The sequence below is a fragment of the Rhodamnia argentea genome, chromosome 1, assembly GCF_020921035.1.
Source record: "Rhodamnia argentea isolate NSW1041297 chromosome 1, ASM2092103v1, whole genome shotgun sequence".
Lineage (NCBI taxonomy): Eukaryota > Viridiplantae > Streptophyta > Magnoliopsida > Myrtales > Myrtaceae > Rhodamnia > Rhodamnia argentea.
The window spans coordinates 6,325,895-6,344,348 of NC_063150.1; the positions used below are offsets into that span (position 1 = coordinate 6,325,895).

At 41.9% G+C, this 18,454-nt stretch overlaps 4 protein-coding genes across 8 annotated transcripts; 3 read left to right on the forward strand and 1 right to left on the reverse strand.

Annotated features, from left to right (window-relative positions):
• The first annotated feature begins 3,037 nt into the window (after positions 1 to 3,037).
• LOC115750133 (calvin cycle protein CP12-1, chloroplastic-like) lies at positions 3,038 to 3,669 on the forward strand. The gene has a single exon (XM_030687305.2). The coding sequence runs from the start codon at positions 3,129 to 3,131 to the stop codon at positions 3,510 to 3,512; it is 384 nt and encodes a 127-aa protein (XP_030543165.1). The 5' UTR covers positions 3,038 to 3,128; the 3' UTR covers positions 3,513 to 3,669.
• A 1,251-nt stretch (positions 3,670 to 4,920) lies between these two features.
• LOC115750130 (putative disease resistance RPP13-like protein 1) lies at positions 4,921 to 11,663 on the forward strand. 5 transcript variants are annotated; one of them, XR_007198382.1, is made up of 3 exons: positions 4,921 to 8,930; positions 10,512 to 11,404; positions 11,532 to 11,663. XR_007198382.1 is itself a non-coding variant. In XM_030687303.2 (2 exons), exon 1 carries the CDS (start codon positions 5,050 to 5,052, stop codon positions 8,884 to 8,886), a length of 3,837 nt encoding a protein of 1,278 aa, XP_030543163.1. In that variant the 5' UTR covers positions 4,921 to 5,049; the 3' UTR covers positions 8,887 to 8,930; positions 10,512 to 11,663. The 5 variants fall into 5 exon arrangements, 2 of the variants coding, with proteins under 2 accessions (XP_030543163.1, XP_030543162.1); XR_007198383.1 differs by having other exon boundaries at positions 11,541 to 11,663; XR_007198385.1 differs by having other exon boundaries at positions 10,512 to 10,765; positions 10,897 to 11,663.
• A 994-nt stretch (positions 11,664 to 12,657) lies between these two features.
• On the reverse strand, positions 12,658 to 13,877 carry LOC115750132 (bZIP transcription factor 53-like). The gene has a single exon (XM_030687304.2). The coding sequence runs from the start codon at positions 13,397 to 13,399 to the stop codon at positions 12,962 to 12,964; it is 438 nt and encodes a 145-aa protein (XP_030543164.1). The 5' UTR covers positions 13,400 to 13,877; the 3' UTR covers positions 12,658 to 12,961.
• A 1,557-nt stretch (positions 13,878 to 15,434) lies between these two features.
• Positions 15,435 to 18,262, forward strand: LOC115750134. Its single transcript, XM_048281904.1, has 5 exons — positions 15,435 to 15,541; positions 15,605 to 15,719; positions 16,956 to 17,126; positions 17,750 to 17,881; positions 17,996 to 18,262. The coding sequence occupies exons 2-4, from the start codon at positions 15,624 to 15,626 to the stop codon at positions 17,831 to 17,833; spliced, it is 351 nt and encodes a 116-aa protein (XP_048137861.1). The 5' UTR covers positions 15,435 to 15,541; positions 15,605 to 15,623; the 3' UTR covers positions 17,834 to 17,881; positions 17,996 to 18,262.
• Positions 18,263 to 18,454: the final 192 nt, after the last annotated feature.

Genomic DNA, 18,454 nt, shown 5'->3' on the forward strand with positions numbered 1-18,454 from the left:
TCGACCATCGCCGCTAAAAATTTTATTAATAATATTTCAAAAGTAGAAATTTTCAACTGTTACCAAACGAATTTTTCTTATCGGAAGCCAATCTGGGAGCGAAGTAGAAAAATCAACTTCTATTTTTGAGGAGAAGTAGAGAAATCAACTTCTGATCAAAAGTTGATTTCTCGGAGAGAAGTGTTACCATGCGCATCCTAAACATCTAAGACGTCGCTGCAAAGAAATTGTACGAAGCACCCTCGACATGATGTTCAATGTCAAAATGAGCAGGCGATCATTTTGTTCTTGTGGGCATTTACGACATAAAATAATGTTAACTTGACAAAAGTAGCGAGTTAAGTTTGCGGATCAACTAATGGGATACAATGGTACACGTCTTGATCAAGCTTATTTTAAGAGTTGTGCAGCCATCCTCTTCGACTTGCAAACAGGAGTTTTTAAACACGAGACTCTAAGTACTCTGAAATTTTGAAAAAATAACCAAAAAAATCATAAATTTATTACATTCATGTTAATTCGGTCATAAACTTTTAATTTGATCAATTTAGCCTTGGAGCTTTTTCAAGTTGATATTAATTCAATTAATCCAGTCAATTTAGACCATAAATTACTAGCATAAACACCGGCTGTCCTACATGGCACTCCTGACGCAAACATAATTTTTTTTATAACTAAATAATAAAAATTTTATTTCTTTATAATTTTTCTTTTTTTTTCCTTTTTCCCTTATATTTTTGCCGATGGGCGACAAGGACACCCTGGCCTAGGGGAGGTCCGGCCTCGCCGATCATCGGTCACTAGCAGAAAGAGAAGGAAAAGAAAAAGAACGAAAAAAGAAAGAAAAAAATTATTAAAAATATGCTAATGTCAACTCCGGCCATACCATGTAGGACCAACGGTATTCGCATCAACAAATTTCGAGCTAAATTAGCCGATTGATTGACTGAATACCTATATAAAAAAATTTATGACTAAATTGACCCAATTGAAATATTTATGACTAAATTAGTATCAATGCAATGCGTTTAATACTTTTTTAGTACTTTTCCTTGGAAATCCTTCACATATCCTACTTACATTTCACCCCTTATGCATCCTCTGTGTTTGAAACTCTCAAACTGGCTTAAAAGAGCAAATTACACCGCCTTCGATTATCATAGCTCAAGAAAGACGTTATGCCTGTGTCAAGAGCTCGTGAACAAAAGCTCTATTGGACAAGGTACTTGCAACTAAGTTAGTGATCATCAAGGGTGATCAGTACCATGGTGAGTCGGTTCCCGACCTAGAACTGAAAATCAACTCTATGACTCCTGATCCATTTTTGTTTTATCCAAAAATATGAAAATTCTATAATGTTGTATTATGCTCTGTTTATTTCACAGAAAAAAAAACTAATTGGGAGAATTCTTTCTTGAAAATTATTATTTGTATCACTTACAAAAATAAATAAACTAATTTTTCTTTTATTATTTATGAAAATGGTTAGACATAAATTATTCTCAATAATAACAACATTATTCATTGACTAATTATTTCAACCAATTATTTTTAGAAAAATATTTTTTAAATTAGTTATTTTTTCGAAACAAGCATAACCTTAATGCTGCACCAAAGTGATTATATTGTTTTTTTCACGTGTCGAAAACTATGGTTTGACTATCCATCTATGTAGCACGGACACACCCCTCAAGCAGATTTTCGAGTGTTGAACATGTGTTGGTGTCCGACATGTGCCGGACACACTCAGACACGCGGTCAACGTGTATTCGAGCTCCGACACATGGTCAATCGACCGGACACCGGAGGGACTTGCGTGTCCATTCGCCTCCCATCACTGCCTCGCAGCTCGGCGGCCTTCGTTTCCGGGGGAAGAGAAAAGGCCACCTTGCATTAGAAGATCAGGCCCCTCGACAGCTCGTGGCCACCGGCCTCGCCTTAGCTTGCATCCTCGCTCGCCTCGCCTTCTTCAAAGAATAATGGGTAGTAGCTCATTAAATGAAGATGGACAGAGAAGCTAGACGAAAATATAGCCCTTCCTATGGAAACTGAAACCGAAAGAGAGGGAGACACGAGAAAGGTTCGTCAATGGAGGAAACATTTGGGATGCTTTGATGCACAGATGAGAGAGAAAGTAGAGAGAGAGAGGGGTTGTTTTCCTGCTTTGGGTAGATGGAGAGAGGGGGTGACGATAGCTTTAATTTATCATTGACATGTGAAGCGACTATTGAGACCCCCCAAGAAAGCAAGCGATAAAAATAATATTTCCTTCATGTGCTACTCCTCCCTTTTCACTTTTTTCTCATTCCCTCTTGCAGTATTATCTCTTAGAAAAATATTTTTTTTCTCTGATTTGCCATCTCCCTTTAAATTTTTCTATTTCCATAAAAAATAACGATCAATCAATATTCGATGAAATAATTTTCTACGTGAACCAGACCAAAATAAAAAATAAGAAAATAATTTTCTATGTTATTGTTGTTGGGGCCATCCATCCTCTACCTTGTTGATTCCATTTCGGATCGGTATTTTATGAATCATAATATTTGAAATAATAAGAATAATAATTTATTACGTATATATAAAAATATATATTTAATACACGAAGTGTCCTAACGTGTCGAAATTTTTTATTTTTTAAGAAATTATGTGTCGGCGTGTCGCGTCGTATCGCGTCCCTTATTTCGTGTCGTGTCCGTGCAACGTAGCTATCCATGCATACAAAAGTGGCTTTTCTTTAAAGACCGGTTCAAAATCGGTTCAACTTGGAAACCGGATCGATTTAATCTGATTCAACTTGATCCAGATCGGGGGAAAGGCGCTTTACGCGTATGGGCTTTTCGCGCGCCACGACCATTCCACAAGGACCACAACCGGATGCCATGATCATTTCCCTTTTTGGTCGAGCTGCCATGACCATTTGTGCCCAAAAATATCTGACACCCATTCCACGTGGCAGCACGCAATTGGTTCCCACCAGATAAGAAATGTGTGTTTTCCAATCCCCCCCAAAAGCCCCTATGTAAAAGCCTTTCTGCCTCAACACATCTCTTCGGCTATCTTCACTCCGTCGTGCCTTCATCTTCGCTTCATTACGGTAAACATCTCAAAAATCCAACCGGGAAACGATGGCGACACTCACCGGCATGAACATCTGCTCCCCCAGGCTCGCGACCAGGCCGCACTGCCCGTTCCATCCCCGGCCGCAGAGGATCGTCTTCCCGCGGCCGAGCCGCCCCTGGAGGATCGGGGGCCGCGCGCCCCGGTCGATAAGGCCGGTGGCGGCGGCGCCGGAGCAGATAGACGAGAAGGTCGCGGAGAGCATAAAGGAGGCGGAGGAGAAGTGCTCGGAGAACCCGGTGAGCGGGGAGTGCGCGGCGGCGTGGGACGAGGTGGAGGAGCTGAGCGCCGCGGCGAGCCATGCGCGGGACCGGAGCAAGGAGTCGGACCCGCTCGAGAACTACTGCAAGGACAACCCCGAGACCGACGAGTGCCGTACTTACGATAATTAGAAGTCCATTTTATTTTGAAACAACTTTTTTTTATTTTTATTTCTATGGTTTACTTTAGCTTTTGTAAAATTAAGAGGTGCATGCAAATGCAATATGTGGTGGTGTGCGCTATGGCTTGTTTTTCTGCTGCAAAATAACAAATTATGTTTTATATTTAGCATCTAGTACTATGCCATCTATTATCCTTGGAATATTGATCTTGCCTCCTCCTCAAATAACTAGCAAAAAAGTAACCGAGGTACTAGTGTATGTATGAAAAAATTGAACTCAGAAAATTTTACAAAATCACCTTATTAGGGGATGTTTGAAAAAGGGGATTGAGGGTTGGGAACGCTAGCATCACATGTGCAGGTTTCAATTCTCGCGTTCTGCAAAACGACGTGACAAAATTTGAAGAGAGAAAAGTTAGAGATGAGACTAATAAAAAAAAAGGATTAAAAGAAAGGAAATTATTGCCTCGATATGAAAATTTATGCTAGTATAATGATAGGAATTTTTTTTGAATATTTAAAATCTTATTGTGTAAAGTTACACGTTTGTCTGTCGAATCAAATAATATTTATAGATCAGTTAATCTAGGGTATTATGCCAAATGACAAGGAGATTAATGATTTAGGTTGTCATTTGGTGTCATTCTCGTTTATTATTTTATTTTTGTTAAAATTAAAAGGTAAGATTATCTAACTTGTTATCAGCTTTTCAATGTTTGTGTTTGATGAAATTAAGTTACTTTGATTTTTCTTTTGAGAAAAGGAGTCAAGACCGCATGCTGGCAGCTCCATCGCGTTGACCATCATTGCGGAACGATGGGATTGTGCATTGGCCGGCGAGACGCATCCATGAATCATCAAGAAATAGCCCAATTCAGTATTTCAAAAAACTAAACCGATCAATATCAACTTAAATCCAACAACAATCAATAATATATGCTAGCAAAACATGCGATACCCAATATACAAAAGCTATTCTCTGGTTGTACATTACTGGCTATCATCTCATCGAAGCAAAAATGGATTAACGAAATAAAGCAAGAAAATGTAATCTTATTTGGATAACATGAGAGACAACCTGGAGAAACATTTCAACAAACGAAATCTATGAACTCAATGGGCTTCGGTCTCTGGAGTAATATACCGACGTTTCAGGTAATTTTGATTTTGATACCGTTCGGTCGTAGAAACTGGACTGAAAAAATCTGCCCCTTTCTCCCCTCCGCCCCGCGGGTCGCTCCCTGCCCTCCGCGAGGACGCTCTCGCTTTCCTTTTTAGCGGGGCGAGACAGTTCTCTCTCTTCATTTGTTTTCCTTTGACTTTTTGACTTGCTCTTCTTTCTTTCTTTCTGTCTTTTCTACGTCAGCTGGGGCCCCCACAGAGCGGACCCCGCTCCCAGTGATCATCGCAATCGGAAAATGGGAACCAAGCGATCGACTGTCCATCTTCGAAGGAGGAGGACTTCACAGATTGGCGCTTCTTCTGCTGGCGATCGTCTTCCCTCCCTCTCCAATCACTTTCAGCTCTCTCCTGGACACTGAAAATCTATGGCGGAGGCGCTCGTCGGCGGAGCATTTCTCTCCGCTTTCCTCCAGGTGCTCTTCGACCGCATGGCCTCTCGCGAGGTCGTCGACTTCTTCGGATCGAGCAAGCTCAGCAAGAGGAGGTTGCTGGAGAAGCTGGAGGTCGCGCTCTTGTCCGCGAACGCCGTGTTGGACGACGCGGAGGAGAAGCAGATGACCAGCTCCTCCGTCAGGAGGTGGGTCGACGAGCTCAAGGACGCCGTGTACGACGCCGACGACCTGTTCGACGAAATCGCGACCGAGAATCTGAAGCGCGAAGTCGGGATCGAGTCTCGGCCTCTCGTTTGTAAGGTTTGGAGCTTCGCTTCGGATGCTTGTGTGAGTAGATTTGGGGATAAGCTAGAGAAGGTTCTGGAGAGATTGGAGTGTGTAGTGAAGCAGAGAGAAGTGTTGGGCCTAAGAGAAGGTATTCGCGAGAGGATGCCTAGGACTTTGCCTACCACTTCGTTAGTCGAGGAATCAGGCGTCTTTGGGAGAGAGAAGGACAAGGAGGCGGTAATCGAGTTGCTTTTGTCGGATCGGAGCGAAAAGAACACCAGTGTGATCGCCATTGTTGGGATGGGAGGTGTTGGGAAAACCACGCTGTCTCAGCTTGTGTTCAATGATGGTGTGGTGAAGGGGAGTTTCGAGTTGAGATCGTGGGTTTCCGTGTCCCATCAATTCGACATCTGCAAGCTGACGGCGACGGCTCTTGAGGAATTCTCCTTGTCTAGGAAGGAGACCGAAAATCTCAACCAGCTTCAGCTCCAACTGAAGAACGTCTTGACTGGGAAAAAATTTCTATTGGTATTGGATGATGTTTGGAATGAGGACTTCAACATTTGGGATGCATTCCTCGTTCCTTTTACCTATGGAGCAAGAGGAAGCAAAATCGTCGTGACAACACGAAATGAGGGCGTGGCATCGGTTGCTTGTGCCGTCTCAACATACTCTTTACAGAAGTTACAAGACACAGAATGTTGGGACTTGTTTGCAAAACATGCATTTGACGAGCATAACTTCGAGGCACGCACGAGACTCGAAGATATTGGGCAAAGAATTGTAAAGAGGTGTGATGGATTGCCTCTTGCGCTAAAGACTATAGGTAGTTTGTTACGCTCGGAGTCTGATATCAGAAAGTGGGAAATAATTGCAGAGAGTAATATTTGGGATTTGGCCCCTGGAAAGAATGAAATTCTCCCTGCGTTGTTGTTAAGTTATCATTACCTTCCTCCACAACTGAAACGATGTTTTGCCTATTGCTCAATCTTCCCAAAGGATTGTAAATATGAGAAGGACCAACTGATCTTACTTTGGATTGCTGAGGGCTTGATAAAACAACCTAAGGACAGCAGGACATTAGAGGAAGTAGGTGATCAGTACTTCTGTGATCTTGTCTCTAGATCTCTGCTTCATAGAGTAAGCGATATCGAATCAAGTTTTTTAATGCATGAACTAGTCAATGACTTAGCAAGATATGTAGCTGGTCAATCTTTTTTTAGCTTGGACGGAGGCAATGCACACCAGGTGTCCTCAAGCACCCGCCATTTGTCATTTGTAAGAACGCGATATGATGTCGCTTCTAGATTCGGAGTATTGGCTGGGGCAATGCAGTTACGCACTTTCCTGCCACTAAATGTGGATTATGTGACATCTAATGAGTTCTTTTTCTTGACTGATGAGGTACTGCATGTTCTGTTGCCGACCCTGAGAAAGTTAAGGGTGCTATCTTTGTCTCATTATCAGAAAATCTCTATGTTGCCCAGGTCAATTGGACGTTTGAAACAACTGCGCTACTTGAACCTCTCCTATAATAGAAGTCTAAGCAGATTGCCTGATTCAATTACTACTCTATACAACTTGCAAACTTTAATTCTTGCTTACTGTCAGTCTCTCATTGAGTTACCGAGCAACATGGGTAGCCTAACCTGTCTGCGTCATCTTGATATAAGGGAGACATTCCTGAAGAGAATGCCGTTGCAGATGAACAGACTGAAGAATTTGCAGACATTAACTAATTTCGTGGTGGCCGAAAACGGGGGGACCAGGGTTAGGGAGCTAGGGGAGCTTGGGAATCTTATGGGTGCACTCTCCATTCAGGGTTTGCAGAATGTTGAGAGTTACCGAGATGCCGAGATAGTCAATTTGCAGGGAAAAAGGTACTTGAAAAAGTTAGTACTGGAATGGGGTTCTGATAACAATGTTACGCAGCAAAATTGCTTAAATGTATTGGACAAGCTGCAACCTCATTGGAACTTGAGAGAGCTTATCATTATGTCCTATAGTGGTAGGTCATTTCCTGATTGGCTGGGACATGGTTTATTCTCAAATATGTCAGTCGTGCGTCTTGAATCTTGCAAGCACTGTGTGTCATTGCCTCCTTTAGGACAGCTACCATCTCTGGAGAAGTTGATAATCAAGGGATTTGATGGAGTAATAAGGGTGGGTACTGAATTTAATGGTAGTAACTGTATACCTTTTCAGTCACTAAAGTCTTTGGAATTTGCTGACATGTGCTGCTGGAAAGAGTGGACTTCTTTTGCAATACAGACAGGAGGTCTTGCCTTTGCACATCTGCAGGAGCTTTGTATTAGAAATTGCCCTGAGTTGAGTGAAGGTTTACCCAGCCATCTCCCTTCTCTATCAGTCTTGTCAATTGAAAAGTGCCCACAGCTGACGTCTTCTCTACCATTTGCACCACTTCTCCGTAAGATCGATTTGAATGATTGTGGAAAGGTTTCTGGAGTTGAGCCTCTCCTAAATGGCACTGAGTTACAAGATATGGAAATCAAGAATCTTTCAACCCTTCCCTTGAGCTTTCTTCCTCCTACCATGACAAGACTCAATCTCAAAGACAGTCATGAGATAGAGTTGCCAATAAACAGATGCCATGAATCTCTCCAATATCTGAACTTGATGCAGAGCTGCGATTCACTTATATCGTTGCCTCTGGAAATTTTCCCCTCAGTTAAGAATATGCAGTTAGTGGAGATTGGAAAATTGGAACATCTTTCAAATTCAGACGGTTCTCCACTTCTTCTCCATTCGATGAACATTAGTGATTGCCCTGAATTTAGATCTTTCCCTGCCGGAGGATTGGCTGCCCCATGCCTCACTTCATTAGAGTTGAATGACTGTCATCATCTAAAGTATCTGCCAGAAAACATGCAGGCTCTCCTTCCTTCACTTCGGTCACTGAAAATATCCTCATGTCCACAACTCGAGTCATTTCCTGAGCAGGGTTTACCCTCCAACTTGGTTGCGCTTTCAATCTCTAATTGTGACAAGCTCATCACTGGCCGCAAGGATTGGGGTCTGCAATCACTAGCCTCTCTTAAAACTTTTGTCATTGAGCAGGAGAAAAATATTGAGTCATTTCCTGAGATGGGGCTTCTACCAACCTCTCTCACCTCTCTGTATATCTTTGGCTTTGAGAATCTGACGTCCCTGAACTCAAAAGGGCTTCAGAGCCTGGGGTCCCTTGAAAACCTGTTCATTGGAGAATGTCCTAAGCTCCATTCCTTCCCAAAAGAGGGACAAATCCTGCCCGCTTCTCTTACCACTCTGTTGATTTATGATATGGGTCTAAAATCACTGGATAACTTAGGGCTCCACCACCTCACTTGTCTTGAAAACTTTCACATAATTGGCTGCCAAAGTCTTCGATCCATGCCAGCGGAGGGCTTGTCATCCTCCCTTTCCAATCTTTTCATCTATGGGTGCCCTTTGCTGGAGAAAAGATGCCAGCGGAAGAAAGGGAAAGATTGGCCCCTGGTTTCTCACATTCGCTGCATCGTGATTGAAGATGTGCTCATCACATGATTAAATTGCTTGCTTTTCAACCCCTGTACCAAGATCTCACTCAGGTATCTCTCTTGACCCTACACTAAGCCATTTACTTATTCTCAAGTACTTTAGTCGCTTGCTCTGTGATCAAGCTCTACCATCTGGCTGTATTTACTGCATGCTACTCTGGTAACGCTCCACCATGGAGATTATTTGTAGTTTCACCGGCTTTCCGTTATTGTTCCTACTTTCGCACTGCATAAATTGCTTATTGGTTGCTGAGTTATTTAGCTGGAGTCCCTTCTCCATTCTCTCTATTTAAATCACGCTCCAATACTTCAGCCGAGCATCTGTCATGGTCCTTATACTCTCAGCTGAAAATGATTCTTTCGTTGCTACTTTTGGTCTTCATCAGATAATTTCAGCTTTAAGATCCCACTCATATCATGATTGTCGATACCTACAAATGCCAACTTATGGAACTGTTTGTGCATGAGCTAACAATAGTAGACAGAGCAAAGAGATTCATGGCCATCTAATGAAGGCCTAGCCTTGATTAGGCTATCCGGATGAAATTATGTTTTCACAAATTCTGTCACATCCTCAAGTTATAAAGAGAATAAATTTCCTCTTACTAACGGATGATTTATGTGGTGTAAAGCCGCATGATATTGCGAGAGAGACATAAATTCTTAAGAACAGGCATGACTCATGATTGACCTGTATTCCGCTTGCCAGAACAATGTGGTATCATGGGTGGAGTGTATTCCTGTTTGCTTTGTATTTTTATTTGTCAATTTTGGCTTAACGTCACTTTAAAGTTGTTCCTGTTAACAATTTCCCTGCCTACATGTAGAATTTCGATCCATGGAATGTGAAAATGGAACTGTTTAAGAGATGCGAGTGACCCAGTATTTTGTACTGGCATATCTACTTTAGTCACTAATTTTATACTGTGACATCAACAAAATCCAAACTGAAGAACTAGAAATATTATGTAAAAGTTTTTATTTGTTGAAGTTGAAAGTTTGCATCTCTAATTGCAATTCAGTCAAAAATATATGGACCTATTGTAATTTACCCTAGTTTGAGAGAATATAGTTTCTTTTGAGGGAACTTAAGCAGTTTTATGGGCATTAACTGTTGAGAAGCTTCTATGGATGGTCATAGAGTTGGAAATGTATTGCTAGCTTTTTCGCTCGATTAGAGTATCCTTTAGTTATTAATACTTGTCTTTCAATCATTACAGGTTGAGTGCTTCTAGATGGGGCTAGACTAACTATTGTTCCAAAAATATATGATGCATACACGGTTTGCAAAACAGCCACATGCTGTGTTGAGATGACGTAGGAGTTCCAGGGGGAAAAAAAAAAAAGTCCCCCAACGGGCGATTGGTATGGGGGAAAATAGTTAATATATCTTAGTTGACCAAATAATTCATTGATTGAAGCTTTTGAGTGAAAGTGGGTTTAACTGGAGACGTTGACGGACTCGGACTTGGGCTCTGTCTTGGCTTCCCGCCACGCGCTCCCAGTATCAGAGCCAATGGTTGATTGGTGACAACCTGTTGGTGCAAAAGAAAACATGGATTAAGGTGGAGTGTACCTAAGATGGAGCTCACATGTAGGGGGAGATTGTTGATGGTGTCGGGTTTCTGCTAGGCGCTATGAACATGCTGATGGTGGATTCCTGATGCAGCTTTGATGGACCTACTCTTCTCCCACAATATCAAGATAGTTTCAGTAACAAAGTTGTGGTGAGAAAGAAATGGTGCTTAGTCTTCACAAGACAAGGGGATTATAAGGATCAGTAGCAGCATAGGCAATGAGATGGTGGAAATCGGCAATGAAAATAAATCCATTTTTCATGAAGTCAGCAAGCTGAGTGATAGACTGCCGGAAATGAAAGAATCGAGGTCAATTTAGGAGTTTCAAAATTTCATTGTTGGTTTGCAGCTTGTGAGAAATTGTTTACCAATGAGAGCAAGTGCAGGAGAGGCACTCCAATGTGATTGCAATGTTTAACATGAGTTGCATTTCAACGCAGTGACATGCCATGGGAGATGTAATGGTTTGGTTGGATTATTGTTTTTGCAAGCTGATACATGTCGCAGTGGAGAAACAAGAAACCATTCAAGGTAAAACGGCATCAACGCATGATCTGTAGTTGTACATCCCAATGTGAGAAATTGTTTACTAATGAGAGCAAGTGCAGGAGAGGCACTCCAATGTGATTGCAACGTTTAACATGGGTTGCAGTTTAACGCGGTGACATGCCATGGGAGATGTACTTGCCTAATGGTTTGGTTGGATTGTTGTTTTTGCAAGCTGATACTTGTCGCAGTGGAGAAACAAGAAACCATTCAAGGTAAAACGGAGACAACGCATGATCTGTAGTTGTACATCCCAGGTGTTCGATGTTGTAGCATTGGAAGCAAGGATCATAATCGAAACTGATTATGCGCATAAGAAGAGTAAGTTATGGAGAGATTGTTTGATACATATTTTTTTATATTAGCTACGATCGGAAAACTGGACACTCCAGTTTTCTCAAGGTAACATTTCATAGCTACCATCTGGAACTAGGAAGCTTTCCCATCTAGTTTTTAGTTGTTGCTGTGTGTTACCAAAATGATCACAACTATGGTTAATACCAAACGGGCCCTGAGTTGAGCTTTATAGCCTATACAGAATCTGGAGGGGTTGGAGAATTGGTTGAGTGGTTCATCTCTTCATCAAAAGCTCGTCTAATTCGCTGCGACAGGCTTAAGCGAAGAGCAGGAATAACACCTCTGCATGCAAGCTGTTCCCAAAGACCGGGGAATAACACCTCTGCATGCAAGCTGTACCCACTGCGTGCTATAGAAAGCTATTACGTATAATGAATAAGTGAGTTTCAAGGTCATGTATGAGTCCGACTTATTTATTGTTTTCGGGTTTTAAGTCGTCATATGTACATGAAAAGTAGCAGTGTATGTATAGAAGGATGCATGCATCACGAACATTCTGATTTGTATGTATCACATAATCGAGAAGGATGAATCAAATAACCTTCATTTCCAATTTCAAAATTTGTAGGTAAACGTTGGGGCTATGCGAGATAGACAATTATTTTGACATGATGTAATATACTGATCAACACTGACACAACTAGCAGTGGATGCGGATCCTGATTTAACTCCCACAAATTCGCAAGTGAGAAAGGGAGATGAAGCATCTAAAGAAAGAGAGAAACTAACTCGCTTGACTAATAATTTGGGCGTCCAGACCAAGAAGTTGCGGTCACCCCATCAATAGCGTTTATCCGACCAAACAACCAACAGCAAGTTGGATGCGAATCTGGAAAAAGGACGGACTGCGAGACAAGATACAGGACCCAAGTCATATCTCGCAACAAATTATCTTCGAGGCAGTTAAAATATAGTATCTCCTGGTCTTAACTCGTCCAACTGAGGGACAGCATCGCACGAACACTGTTCTAAATTGAACTTAATCGACTTCAAGCATCCCATTCTCGGGCATCGACTAGGCTAGACTTGTGAACAAGAACTGAAGTCGTGCATGATTGTGCCACGAATAGAGCACAACAAGAAAACCAAATAATGACCCAACGGAATCAGAAAGTGAAAATGGTAATGGGCGCGATCATGAGGCAAACTCCTATTGGATAGTTCGAAAATGCCCATCTGGTTCGATACAATTTCAAAGTTTACCGCATCGCTTGATGAACAGCAATTTACAAACTAAGCTATATACCCCCGGTCCCTAGCACTACTGTGGAGGAAAAGAAGAAATCATATCCTGGCCCTAGCAATGAAAATCTGAGAAGCCTTATCCTGCTGAAAGAAGAACGGGGCTACAGAATCACAACCTGTCTTGTCCACAAACTGCAAATATAGGATTCTTACAAACATTCATCATCATGGAAATTTCAAAAGCTAATGCGGGTGAAAACGACCCACTTATACAACAGTGAGCCGATCCAGTCACGAGACACGATACGACAAAGTATGACCATTAGAGACAATGGACAACATAAGCATCAACCACAGAGGTAAAGAGACTCTAAATTCCAAAGCACTCATTCCAAATTTGCAACGGGGAACGATACATCAGCACTCAAACACGTATGCAGATGCCATGATGGGTAGTATTGGACAAGGGATCTGCCAGGGCTCAATCAACGGGTCGGGTACCTCAGGAATATCAACCGCAAGCCCACTGACCACCTCCGCGATCTCCAGCACTGAGTTCAAGGACCGCAGCCTATCAGTAAGTTCCATGGCCTGGGCCCTAAGGACATTGTTCGCCGACTCAACCTCGACGTACTTCTGCACAGTGGCATTGATACTCGCTATGAGCTCACTGTTAGCTTGCTGCAATTGCCCCAATTCCCCGAGCAAATCCGCCAGCCGCTTCTGTTTCCTCACCCGCGAGCGCCTGGCAGATTCCCTGTTGGACTCCATCCTCTTCCTCTTTCTTTCATCGGCTACCCCACACCTTGGATCACTATCGGATCCCGAGCTCGCTTGACGCCGAACCGAACCCATTTTTTAAAGCCTCTCCCCTCGAGCAATCACTTAATTCAGTAACGACTAATCAAAGGGGTCTCCGCGTATCGGGAATAATTTCAATTTTGCTTTGGACAACAATTTCGATCGAATTAAGGGAGGTAGGAATCGCGATCGATCGGGAAAAGAGACGGCTCATGAGATCACGTAGAACCAGTACAGGAACACCACCGAGAAGGAATGGAGGATCCGGACCCGGAACCGGAACATGTGGATCGCGTAATTCATGGACGATACCTCTCGATTTCCCACATCTGAAACCCTAGACCATCTGAAAAGCTCCCGAAGAGTCCCCCCCCGTTTCTCAGCCCAACACAACGAAGGCGAAGGGAACAGGAAAATTGACACAACGCAATGGAAAGACGGAGAGAGAAACAGAGAGAGCGAGAGAGAGAGAGAAGGGAACTAATACTTAGCTGGCGACGGCTCAGCGGACTACCAAACACGCGAACCAGAGAGAGGTCGAAGAAGGTAAAAGATGAGGCGGAGGAGGGTTTATATAGAGGAGGGTCGCTGACTATGATTGGTCCCACTGGGAAAACGAATTTTCCATAACTTTTTTGGATTTAGGGGATAATTTATTAGTATGGATTTTTGCTTAGGCGTATCACGATTTGCCAATCACTTTCGTAAGGGTAACTAATATTTTCTAAAAAAAAAAAACTGAAACAATTTATTAGGAATGAAAGAAAGAAAAATATATGAAGAGCAATTAAGAATTAAAAAGATTTCGAAAACTTGATTTATTTTCAATCCTATGAAAGCGGTTCGGAAACATGAAGAATTTCGAAGATCTTCTTCTAATTATCTCGTCAATTGCAATTTTTATCTTTTTTTAATTATCTTGGCAATTAATATCCAGCTTAATCTATTCATGATCTCTGGTTTCTTTTTTGGTGCTTTGATATTCTTTACGATGTGGGTAACTAAGGTAACTTATATCGGGGGGGGTGGGGGTGGGAAATAAATGTTATTAAATTAAGCAGAAGGAAAAGGTGGGTAGATGATGACGTCATGGCACACGTCTGATGTGGCCTGGTCTTCGGTTGGATTTCCATCGTCGGGGCCCACGGAATGCGCACGTTGTTTGTACATCATACTCGTAGGGCAGGCAAAGACCCGCGGGTTTGACCAGGTCAAACATCACGTTTCGGATCTTATGGCAATATTATAACTAAAGAAATTGCATCTTAGTAGGTACAATAGTAATCCATGCGCCCGCCAAATTAAGATGAAGAAATATAATATCTTTAATTTTTGGAAGCACGGGCTTATATCTTGGATTTCTGAAATTGAAACCGGATAAAATAAGAGATTTGGTTGGTGAGAGAGGAGAACTACTTGGAAGAGATTATTGTCCAATTGTATGGTGGTAGCCAATTTAGTCATGAATATATTAATTGTGTCAATTTAATCTTAAATTCTTCGATGATTTGTCAATTTAGTTATTCTGACTAATTTTGATTGAAAATCGCCGATGTGAATGTTCACGTTTCATGATCGGCACTAGTGTCGACTTGGACACTTTTTGAATTTTTTTTTATTCTATTTTCTTTCCTTTTTTTTGGTTCCCACTGTTAAGGTCTTCGAGGTGCGGCCAACCATTGCCATAGCCTTTGCTAGTGGAGGGAAATGGACAAAAAAAAAAAGAAAGAGAAAAAATAACTAAATAATTAAATAAAAATTGAAAATATCTAAAAAAAAAATTAAATGGCAGTGCTGGCCGTGTGAAATAAAATGGCCGGCATCCGGGTTAGCAATTTCCAATCAAAATTAATTGAAATAACTAAATTGATAAATTGTTAAAAAAATTAGGATTAAATGAATGCAATTAAAAAATTTAAAATTGAATTTATCGTCGTACAATATATTTAGGATTTTTTGAATAATTTTTTTGTTTGGAACTTAACGGTGAACACAGACGCAGGTTGTTGTTGGAGAGAAAATAAGGAGAGAAATCGGAAGTGGAAGACGGTGTGTGGCAATTGCAAGCAAAGCATGGCATCGCATTGCATCGCATCGCATCGTGAAAGTGCTGCGCTTCTGTACGATATTCGGTTCGGGAAGTGGGTCTAGGCCCTGCATTGGAGCCCCGAAACTTGATTTCAAGATCACGGCCCATCACTGGCGGGCGCGGGTTTCTGATCCCATTCCCGATCTTTCGTCGTCTTCCATTTCCTCGACAAATCTCCGACGATCTGCGATGGAGATTCGCATCGGAAGAGGCTACGCGTGGGCGATCGCCGCCGGATTCATGGCCGCTCTCGCCGCCATTTCCGCTAAGTTCTTCTCTTCTCAGGTAGACTCGAGCTCATTCCTCATCTCCGACCATGCTTGTTTTCACGCGAGCTATCTATAATTGTCCCCCGCGGTTCTGCTTTGGTACTCGAGATTGTTGCGATTGGGTTCCAGCTATTGCAATTTGAAATCTGGCGTGTTGTTGGACCATGTCCCTAACGTATCTCCGGCCGAAGCATTCGACATCATCGTGTGGCGCGTGGGAGGTGTGGTCGGTAGCCGTTGCCCTGCTATGCGTCCAATTTTGTTTGGATAAGGATTTGTTGGAGCTCTAATGGAGGAAAGCTCCTGCTAATTTCATTACCTCTGTGTAGATTGGTTAAATAGCTTACGGTCAGTAAGCTTGGAAGCTGTCCGAGCGGAGGCCTGTCGTGGCAATTGGTCGACGCCTGGCTCAGTGGTAGGGGAGAGTTTCAAGTTAAGGGGACAAGCTTAGGAAATTTGTGCAAAATCTCAGTTTATGAGATGGGGATGTAGAACTTTCACATGAACTTTCAAAGAATATCGCATAGGAAATTGAAAACACACCGAACACGTAGATCTCGGACTGGGTCTATGTGGGCTTTCCAGAGTGGAATGTCGTTTGTGAGGTTTATATCTTCACAGGGATGAAGAAGAAGAACAAAGAGAGAGGAACATTGTTTCATTATTTACTGTTGCTGCTATTTTCCCCGGTGGATATGTGAATCTTTGTGTGGTGTTTTTGGCTGAGGATATAAGCCTTTCCTAATCAACTCAATCTAAGATCTGGTGCTTTTGCAGTGAACTAGTTGAGTCCTATGATGAATAGAGTTCATTTGGTTGGATCGACTTTAAATGTCAAATTGTCATTCCCTGGCACAATTATGTAAAAAGAGTTGAGCATTTGTTTCTCTGTATGAGAACAAAATTTGTCTTGAGTCCATTTAATTAGATTGCTGGGACTTGACAATGATTGGTCACTGCACTGCACTAAAGCCTGTTATTTGACAATTGACAGGAACCTCTCCTCCTCCTCCTCCTCCTCCTCCTCCTCCAGTTCTTGTGATTGCAGGGCAGATTGTCTATATGCATTTTCACGTGTTTACTGATTATCTAATATGCGTAGTTAAGCATTTATTCAGTCATGATACATCACCGTGATAAATTTTGCCAGTAATTGTTGCTGTTAGTTCGGTGGTGTTGGTAAATCCTGCAGTTCATGAACTCGGACATATTTTTCCTGGACTAACGCCTAAAAATTCAAAATTTTTGGCAGGTTATTAAGTATTGTTTTGTTATACTATTCAATGTTACAATGTGGGGATGCTATGTCAACAGCATGAAGAGTCTCTCGTCTCTTCAAGCCACGGTTACAAACTTCTCGACAAATTTCCTCACTTCTGGATTAGCTGGGTTCTTTTTGTTTGATGAATCATTAAGATTTCAGGTACGCGATCAACTATTTTCCTGCCTTGTCATGCAAACTCAAATACTTCAAGCTTTGTTTATTTAGCATGTTTAAAATAAGATGTGACTTTATTAAATTTGGATCTGCTGCAAGCTCCTGTTGTTGTAGTATAAGCAATCAAAAGTTTCTTCTGCGGATACAAGTAATATCGCAACTGCATTTTAGTTCCCTCAAGAGAAGAATTCTTCCTATGGAGAATTGGAACTGGTTATCATGAATATATCAAATAGGCTAACAGACAAATTATGCAAAAGATAACTTTATAATTCATTCCCTCATGATTTCATGCAGTGAGGGTAATTATGCCATCACAAATGTGAAAAAAGAAAATGGAGGAGGGTTTTATATTTCAGATGAAAGCTTCTGAGATTAATGTAGTTGCTAAGGGAAAGAGCTGGTTCGCTGCATGGCAATAGATGGAACTGTATTGTTCAGGGATTCTTGGTGTAGTCTTTACCTTTCAATAAAAAGGTGTCGAGTACTTCCCAGTTCCTGATAATGACTTGTGTTTCAGGTTTAATTATTATTTGAGATTCTCACTCACACTTGCTTTGCGCTATGAAAGTAGTTTTCACAAAATTCACATGAAGTCCCCTTCTTAGTGGTTTGCAGGTGCACTCTTCATAGTAATTGGTGTGCTTATTCTCAGCAAATCAAGTATTGAGAGGAAAACTAGAGTTGATTGATGTTCCTCTGTTTATGAGAGATGCCATAACCCATACTTGAAGTTGAAGGTTGCCTCTTTTTGCTACAGGCAACACGCAGCAGTTGCTCTACTGCTCTGATGCGTGTTTTCTTTTTCCTTTTCTCTTGTAAGTGCCTCAAACTGCCTGTACTATCTTTTGTAGGTTTGTAAATGACTTAGAGATCAGAATTTCCAGTCTTGTGCCGCTCCCCAGGGGCAAAGGGAGGAAGTTGAGACTTGAGGATAGAAGAGTGTTTCCTTCCTGGCCGTCATTTCGCGTGAACGATCATTTCTTGCTGCGACTGGCAGCGTCGAGAGTGCTATGTTTTTGTTAATGCCAAGATTGCTATATTATTGTTAACGGTGACCACCAAATCTCGAAGCTGATACAGCTACAAGGCAAGCTGCAAAGAGCATGGATTTGTGTTTAGAGATGCAGGATCTTCCTCTTCACTATACCAAGGGAGTAGGCTAAAACATTGGTAAGTGAACCTTAGTTTAGGCGCTCAATGTTGTTAATGCCAAGATCATAAGTACTCTCTAGGAACGTTTCATGCGTTGTGCACGCTTTGTAAGCGTAAAATTAAGACGCCACAGTGCATTCAAGGAGTTGCGATTGTTT